The sequence below is a fragment of the Synchiropus splendidus genome, chromosome 3, assembly GCF_027744825.2.
Source record: "Synchiropus splendidus isolate RoL2022-P1 chromosome 3, RoL_Sspl_1.0, whole genome shotgun sequence".
Classification (NCBI taxonomy): Eukaryota; Metazoa; Chordata; class Actinopteri; order Syngnathiformes; family Callionymidae; genus Synchiropus; species Synchiropus splendidus.
In genome coordinates, this window is record NC_071336.1 from 31,736,207 (window position 1) to 31,745,512 (window position 9,306).

General features: G+C 44.7%; 1 protein-coding gene across 3 annotated transcripts in view; it reads right to left on the reverse strand.

Annotated features, from left to right (window-relative positions):
- LOC128755652 (mucin-5AC-like) overlaps positions 1-8,466 on the reverse strand; it is a 26,905-nt gene extending 18,439 nt beyond the window's left edge. For 2 of the 3 annotated variants that reach the window (XM_053859528.1, XM_053859526.1), the window contains exons 1-3: positions 8,257-8,466; positions 2,787-2,884; positions 1,759-2,084 (exon numbers count right to left, since the gene is read on the reverse strand). In XM_053859528.1, coding sequence (XP_053715503.1) covers positions 1,759-2,084; positions 2,787-2,880 — 420 coding nt within the window. In that variant the 5' untranslated portion in view covers positions 2,881-2,884; positions 8,257-8,466. Of the gene's footprint in view, positions 1-1,758; positions 2,085-2,786; positions 3,552-8,256 lie in introns of those variants that run through there. The other variant, XM_053859527.1, reaches the window with a different exon arrangement.
- Between the last annotated feature and the right edge of the window lie 840 nt (positions 8,467-9,306).

Here is a 9,306-nt window from a genome sequence, read left to right on the forward strand (position 1 = left end):
AAGGATGGCTTTAATACGATTGTATAACACAATCTCATGACAGAATCTTGTATAACACAATCTTATTAACTCAGGAATGGCACTGTGTTTTCATGTAGCTTCATGGTGTTAGCATGCTTCCAGTTAGCTCAGCGGCCGCTGTTTTCCCCCACAGACAAACTTGGGGTCCTTAAAGTTCAACTGCTGATGATGTCACGCTATGTTTATCTTTAGAATTTCAAACATTACTCGACTGTAGAGGGTCAGCCGCCCCCACCTTTCCATCCCACCGCTTTATCTTTAAACTATAAAAAGGAATCAACACCAGTGGTTCCCCTTACCCTGCAGGGCAAACTATAGGGACGGTCTCAACATGGCAACACACGAGGCTCAACAACGCCGCACACGCTAACCCACTCTCCGCTAAGACAGACCCCCAGAACCCGCGATTGACATGTGCTCAGGCCAGAACAAGGGGTACACATTGCAAAATACTGTATGCTATTGTTATTGTCACTGAAATAAACAACCGGTCAGTAGCCTAGTGGTTAGCACGTATCACCGGGAAGCGGCAGGTCTGAATCCGGTCCAAGACTTTTGAATCAGACACTACACAAAGTAACAGTGTTCTGAAACACCGCGACATGAGCCGCACATCCAGATTGAATTAAATTCTGCAGAGTGAAGTCACCACACGTTGACGTCAGTGTTGTGATCCTCAAACCGGCTCTGTAGCCAGAGCATTATGTTATAAAGAGGCCACTGTCATCAGAGAACGCAGCTCCACAAAGAGCTGAACATGGTCTGCACAAATACTCAGCCAGGTGTCGCATGTCAAAAGGTACATCCGCATGAATGGCCGCAACCGAAGGTTCCCAGCGAGACGTTGCCATTGGCAAGACATCTTCCTGCTGAGGATCTTTGGGCCAGTTGTTCCAGGGATTAGCACTCACGTGTCACACGCAGCTAAAGAAAACAGTGCTCAAAGCTGAGCTGCTGGAGAACTGGGGTCGGAAAATCAGATGCACCGTGGTGTGGAACTTTTCCCTCCATTTTAAGACCCACAGTTTTTTCTTATCAGATTGAGACAGAGGTGTTCCAGGGTAAGCGTTGCCTCATATTGTTGGCGAACAGACCAAATGAAACAGCTGGGTGGGAATGAGTGGACAACTGTGAAAAAGGTAGACGACCAGGATGGTGTCAGCAGCGGTGCACTGCGTTTCAAAGAAAGGCCAGTTGAAGTGACTTTGACGCTGCACGAAGGGAATGTTTTTCTTCACTTATTACTAGCAGAAGTTCCACACCAAGGAGCGCAGATCCAGTGAATATGGACAAGCAGAGAAGCTCACGAACATAGAAGAATAGAGCGTGCACTTCTTTGCCTTTCGGTGCTCCCCATCTGGAGTTCCTATCCAGATCATCCTGTCACACCAATCCTCTTCATCCGTAAACCTCTTCTTTCAACATTCTTGGTTAAACAATATCTCCGTTCCATAGTCAGCGTCGCAAGGTCAGCTTAAATTGCACGTCTGCTGACTGAGAACGCTAACTGCAGAGTCACGTTACCATGAGTTGAAGCGTTATTATACGTTATCATACTCAATTCTCCTAGCCCTAGCGCCGAACAACAGCTTTGATTTGTGTGCTGCTATAAATAGGTTGTTGATGTTCACCTTCTTTCACATTCCATTCCAAACAGAGAATATCTTTGTCAGCTGAACTCAGTTGCTTTCTGACTTTCACTCAACCATCTGAATCATTTGAATGTGGAAGCTTTACCTGCAGGCTGAAGGTGTTGCCGCGCACGTCTCTCTTCAGACACACCCGGTGCCACTGGAAGGGAGACAGGCTCACTGGGAATCGGTGTCGGACTCTCAGCAGCCATCCGTACAGCGCTTGGCTGTCTCCTTCCAGGCCTAGTTCCGGTTTGGGTGCGTGGACCGAGCTGTAGGAGAAGGCCACCCAGGGTCCGGGGATGACCACGCGGACGTCCACGCACACAGTCATGTGGTAGAGCAGCGGCATGGACGCCCGGTCCTGCAGGGTCCAGTGGTCATTGCAGCCGTTCAACACCGCTTTGGTGTCGCCCAAGAAGTACCCGACTGCTGCAGGCAAAGAAGAACAGAGAAGGTTTAACTTCATGTTTTAGGAGGAGGACCAAGGTACAAGATTTAAGATTTAATGTTGTTGTATCACAGTCAGTACTGCACAAAAAAGTTGAGCACAAGTAAGTTAGAAAAGCAGTGCAACGTTGCTTCGCCCAGATGTTCTTATCAGCTTCATTCCTCGAAAGGAAACCTGGCGTCTTAACTCTTATCAGGTGGAAAGGTATAACAACACAGGACTTTCACTTTCTAAAGCTAGTTTCCACCTCTGCTTCTGTCTGATAACAGAAGCCACAGGACGACAGTGCGTTCATGCTTTCATCGCAGCTGCCAGGCCCAGAGTCAGAGACGCACAAGAACTTCATTTTAAAGTTTAAACTTCTTCTAAAATAATCCACCTCAATATAACCTGAGTGGGGCCTCCTCAACAAGCTGGAGGAGGTTACTAGGGAGAAGAAAGTCCAGGCCTCTTCACTAGATCTGCTGCCCCCACAGCCCTACAATGCAATGCATCTAATCCTTCATTCACAAAGTTAATAGCTGCAGACTCGTCCAAAGAAGCCCAGTGAGGAGTGATCTTGGAAACAAGACACCAGATGGCTAAAGCAATGCGTGACAGACTGAAACCGAAATGTTATTCCCACATGATTCATTTGAAACAGTCCATCATGACTTCTGTTCTATTCACCCAAAGCAACTTACCTGTGGGTGGAGGGGACATGAGGAGCCACACACAGATGATCGAGAGCAGACACGGCGACCATCTCCACGGTGGTCTCCTGCGAAGGCCATACATCCTCCTGAAAGCAGAGCGTTCAGGAGCATAAGGAAGGTACAGGGTTCATTTTGCCCGTAACACGTGATAAAGTGGTGGACTTCCTGATCATGTTGTGTCTCCGATAGAGTTCCATTACACAAAAAAAGCCTCTTACACCCAAGGACTTCCAGTTTTAATGCGTGTTCGGGTTTTCTTTACATTCTTTTTTTTAGGCTGCTGCCTTTTATTTCATTCATTCTCACAGAAAGGTGAGCGTCTGAGGTGTCAGCATGGCTGCAGGGGTGGTGTTATTGGGAGGCCTGCGGCAGAGCAGTCACATGGGCATGTCTGTCACCTCAGTGTTCCCCCTCAGGAGTGGGTGGTCTGGACCTCTGTGACAACACGTTTCATTGAAATCATTGAGACGCAGGGTGTCAGTACATCTGTCCTCTGGGCCTTAGGCTTAGCTAAGATGCTAGTCTGTGAGGGGTGTCAGGCTTGGTCCTGATGGAAACGTCTTTTACTATTGGATCGATGTGAGATCATGGAAAAATGGAGTGGTACGTCATTGGCGTTGGAACGTTCTCACAGAGAAAAGAGAAGGTGTTTGGTGGTCTATAGTGAGTTGTCACTATGAAGTCACTGCAGATAAAGAGTTCTTTTCCAGGATCGACTTAAAGAAGTTGAGGTTTCAGTGACGGAAAATGTTGGTTTTGGTGCGGACGAAGCGTCGAACCAACACTTGTTCCGATAACGCAGTATATGTGGGGACAAATGAAGGAAGTCAGCCCTCTTCGAAGTGCTGATACTGTTCATGTGGACAGAACAGTCGCCAAACAAATGAGACGTGTGACCAAATGTTCGTTTTGAGGCTACGCCTTGCAGACCTCTATCCAATGTCCTAAAGCCGATGTACAGCTGTATAAATTGACCCCTGAATGACGACGGAACACAATCCGAATTGTATTCTTTTCTCTACAGGTGTGAAGGGTATTTTCGTAAACACTTATTTCCCAGTGTCCTCTTCCCTGCGTGCCAACATGAAGCCACCTCATTCTTCAGCCTCTTGGACTTCAGAAATCCCCCTCTGCAGTAGGTAAGCTAAAACGTTCCTCTGGTGTCAGAAGCTTTGTCTGCTGCAGCACAGTGACCGCGGGACAAGGGAGGTCCCTCAGATCAGGTTCCACTCCACCCACTGCTGTGGTCGATACAGCTCCTCCTCCGTCTGTGAAAAATGCCTCTGGACATGGTGGTCTCAAATGGCGTCCTCACTTACATAAGGTTCAAAGGTTGGAAGGAATCGCACGTGATGGTGATTGTCAGCAGGAGTCAAGAATACAGGGCCTTTTGTGAGAAGGGAATAATAAATGGAATGATTTCACTTCCAGTGTTAGAGGCGAGTCATTTTAGTTGAGCTGAGGAAGAGAGTGCAGGCGGGGTGGAACGGTGGAGACGAGTGTGACACCAGCATTAGTGAAAAAGATGTTTTGCAGGAGAGTATTGACAGTGAGTGATGCTTGCTCAGGGAGATACTGAGGCGGTCACTCGGGGTGGTCCGAAGTGAGTCTATCATAGGGAGCGCAGGTGGTCTGGATGGGAGAGACAGGGATGGACAGGGAGGAGGTTCAGGATGGGCTGAAGTGGGAGAGGCGGAATTATCAATGGATACGTCTAGGAGAAGAAGTGCATAAACCAATTCCAATGTTTTTGATGGTCAGAAATGGTCAAAGTTTCACGCATTTTATGAGCCAAGTCTGAAGACGCCCAATTGTTTCTGATCTGACTACAAACGTGGCGGCTAAGTTACAGGCATCGCAGCATTTAAGCAGCCCTTTTCCGCAGAATCCAACCAGGATAAAGCTGTTGGTCAGCAGGGCTTCAAACTCTGGCTGAGTCGGCATCAGGCCGGCATTAGTCGGCATGCGAGCTAATACACTATGCGATGTGCTCAGCAACAGCACAGTGTTGAGTGCTTACATCATATCTAATGAAAACTTCCCGGTCAGTACGTAGCCACCACTTCCACAACCATGGTCATGATACGTTGGAAGTGGTGTGTTTATTGCTGCAGACGTGAAAACATGGGGTTCAAATTCATGCTTATGCCGAGCTGAACCAACGGACTCTCACTTTAACCTCCGCCTGAGTGAATTCGTAAAGGGCCTTGCCTGAGTTTCGTGGCACTTGTGTGAGAGTTGGCAGCCCACTGAATCAGAACACGAGGGAAGGGTAAACAGCAGAGTAGAAGACCACAGACATTGAGACAGACAAACACGATAAATCCAGCATCACATGCTGGACAAATGCAGGAATTATTTATCAGTATTTTGCCCCGTTTTATGCCTGCTTTTTTGGTATTGGAGTCAAACCTTTTTCACCAGTGAGAACCGTTCTGTACATTAATACTGACCTGAGGTAAAATTTGTCCCAGAACTGCAAAGTTCAGAAACTCTTTTCTATTTTTCATCACCAAAGAGAAAACTGGGACACGGAGCTGGCGCTCAGTCGATGGCCTGCTTTGTTTGTTCGGCTCCATCTGATATTGTTTTTGACTCTGTTTCTTCTGAGCTCTTTCTTAGGGCGTCTGTTCTCTGCAACTCACTGTTCAGTTATGTATTTGACAAATGAGCTAATTTGGGTCATTATCCGGGTCTACTGGCTTCATCGCTTTCATGCATTGATCCTGAGTGACTCAATTCATCTTTCTGTTCATGAGTCACATCTCAACACAGGCGCTGTGTGACATCGCAGCACAGAGGGAGAGACGTTTCCGGTCTCTGGAGGGGCTCGGTGTTCTGCCCAAGGGCACGGCAGCACCTCTGGAGTTGCACTCAGGACGGACGTGGACTTCATCTCTCACTGCGGTTCGACAAACTGCAACCTGTTTCGTAACTCACAACCCACCTCCACATAAGCTCCTCCTTCTTTTACACAACTTCCTCCTCAATGTTCACCTGTGTCTCCACTTACATTGCTCTTCCTGTGCAGGGCCTGAATAAGGCCTCTCGGGTATCGGTTCAATTCCTGCCGTCACAAACCCTGCGGCTACTCCAGAATGTGTCACAGGACGCCCCAAGTCATCCACCCAAGCTGCTCAGTGCTGCATGGTTTTCTAGTTTCCTAAGCCTATCACCTGGTTAAGTGGAGTGAATATCAACGTTTATAGATCCATAATTCATCAAAAGCAGAATCATTTTAAAGTGTGATCAGAAGAAGAGACTTACAATAAATGACTGATGAAGAATATATATATATATTTTTTTTTTTTTTTTAATAAAGCACATCTTAAACAATTTCCCTCTGAAAGATGATGATCAAATCAAAATAAATCAATACATTATATCCACATCTTTATTTTATTTTATTTTATTTTATTTAAGTCAGTTGAGAGAGATGCATTTTATAGTTTCAAAACTTCATTGTGAATGATGCTCCACTTGTTGCTTCAGTAAATAACTGAATATTCAAAGAATATTGAGTAAATATTAATGTGATATAGTCATGAGAAAAAAAGTCATTTGGCTTCACTGTTCTAAATGAAATCAAAACCCAAACCTCTCACATGCCGACTGAGACAGGCGTATTCGTGCGTCCATATTCTCCAGCCTGGACTACAGCCACTGTCTCCTCACTGGCATCAACATGAAGTCTCTCCACTGCAGCGTTAGCTTCTCTGCACTCACTGTCTCCAAACATTTATGTACGTGAGCGTTTGGAGACGCTGTTCTTTTGGTTCTGGTTTCAACATTAAGCTCTTTGTGAGCAGTGTTGAACGGTGCGATATACATCAAGCCTTGTTGTTATTATTACTATTATGTCTTTAACATATTAATTATTACAAAAAAAATGATCCAAATAACACAGATAAGTCACAGCACTGCGGAATGAAATGTGATGTCATGGCCAAAACATTGTTGACACCAAATGAGATTGTGCAGATGGATGGAAGTTTCATTTAGGAATAAAAACTTGGGGATAGAAGTTCACACGTCACTGGACCATGTCCATCCTGATTTTCAAGCTTGTGTTGTGTTCTGACTCAATATCAGGTCATTTTATTGATCTGGTGTCAAATATTGAAATGTGATTAATTGTGTTCAATTCATTATGAAGTCCTTTTTTAAATCAGGGACTATTATTATTATTATTATTATTATTTGTATTATTTTTATTTTAAAGATTGTTAATTTGAGTTTGAAATTTTAACATTCAAAATTTTCAAATTGTCATACAACTTGGGTTTGAGATGTTATTATTATTAGTGGTAGTAGTAGTGGTATTTATTTATTTATTCATTTTTTATTTTATTTAAGTTTGTTAATTTGAGTTTGAAATTTTAACATTCAAAATTTTAAGAACACAGTCAAACAACTTGGGTTTGAGATATTAGTATTATTTTATTTTTATTTTTATTTTTATTTATTTAAATTGAAGTTTGTTAATTTGAGTTATTATTATTATCATTATTATTGTTATTATTATTATTATTATTAATAATAATAATAATAATAATAATAATAATAATAATAGGCCAAAAAATAATATAATAATAATAATGGTAATTGTTATTATTATTATTATTATTATTATTATTATTATTATTATTGAAGTTTGTTAATTTGAGTTTGACATTTTAATATCCAAAACAACACAGTCAAATAGCTTGGCTTTGTTTCAGATATTATAATACTACATAAATAAACAGGCGATCCAATATTAACATGACATTCTCTCTTTAGGTCACTGAGGTACGTTTACTCATCGCAGCTGTTTTTATCTAGGACCTCAGTGTTTTGGCTCAGCTCTTCCTCCACCACAACAGTCCTGACCCTGGTGACTAAAGCTGCTGCTTTTGTCAAATCCATCCATCAAATCCATGTCAAGCCTTCACTCCTGACGTTCTCCTTCAGCCAGAGGAGCAGCACCGAACCAAGTCACTGAAAGGAGTCGGAGCTCGAGGTCTCCACAGGGAAGTTTTGAAATCCTAAATCGAACCACGGTCTGCACTTCACAGTGACAGGTGCGACTTGTCAAAACACGCTCCTCATCCGGCTTCAAAACCGCCGTCGCAGACGTCGCCAGAAATGTTAGCTCAATCATTGTCGACCTTTACAAAAGAATCCGCCGTGCGGGAACCACGATGTTCTCCGAGCAAACCTGCTGTTCCATTCCCGCTCGGGCTGCATGCCATTTCACACGCACCTTTTTGTTCTGGCAACTGAGCTGCGGAGAAACTATGAACAACACTCCAAGCTTTAATGACATAACCCTGGCTGAGAAACAGCAGGGAGCGCTCTGCAACGTGGCGCCCAGACGGACATCACATTCGGCCTGGAGGCTCCCGCAGCCTCCACCAGAAAGTCAGACGTTCCAAACCCGCTCCGGCGTTTCAAAGTGGATTCAAGAGAGTCTCACCTGATGCTCTCAGAAGCACCTGTCTGTCTCTCTGGACTTGGTCCTCCACATTTCAGCCAGCCTCCCCATCCACCGCCCGGCTCCAAAGGTGCCAGTTGTTATTGTTCTTCTTCTTCTTCTTCTTCTTCTCCTTCTTCAAACCTGTCCCTGTCACACCTGTCTCATGCTTGAAGACATGCTGTCTGCCTGCGAGAGCCTGTGTGTGTGTGTGTGAAGGTGAAATCAGAAATGTGAGACTGAAATGTCGACACGCCCTCGAGAAGAGGCGTGTCTCTCTGCCTGACTCACTGTCTGTCTCACTCTCCGCCTGTCATCTAAGTCTCTCTAGAGTTTGTCTTTTTCTGTCTCTCTCTCTGCCTGTCATTTAAGTCTCTCTAGAGTTCGTCTCTCTCTGCCTGTCTGTCTCACAGAGCTTCCAGGAGGTTGATCATATACCTGTCTCGCTCCATTGAGGCCCACAACCTGTCCACCAAACTGCATGTGCTTGTCTCTCTCTCGCTCTCTCTCTTGCTACCCTGTCTCACTCTCCTATCCAACTCTCAAGCTGTCTTACCATCAGTCATTTTGCTATCTGTCTCACTACTCGATTCACCCATTATGTTTTCAAGGTAATATCAAGATGTGAGAACATCTGTCTCACTCCCTCCAAAAGTTTCTGTCACTCATATCACCTGTCTCACCATCACTTGTATCACCGTGTCTGTCACTCCAGTTAGCCATCCTTCAACCTGTCTCCCTCTCTCTCACAACCACTCTGTTATATACCTGTCTCACCAACCTTCCAAGGTCTCAACTTCTGTCTCACTGAATGTCATTTCTCCTACCAGTCTCTCCAACCATTCACCTGTCTTACTCACCTCTTTTATCATAGCAACCAGGTATTCAGCCTGCTGCCTGTCTCTCCAGCGGATGCATCCTGTGACTCATCTGTCTCACTGTCATGACACAGATATTTGTTTGTCTCTCTTAACTCACACCTGTCTCACCATCATTTGTCATGGTAACAGTCAGTATGTCTGCACCATTTTGGTGTCTCACCACCACCTGTTT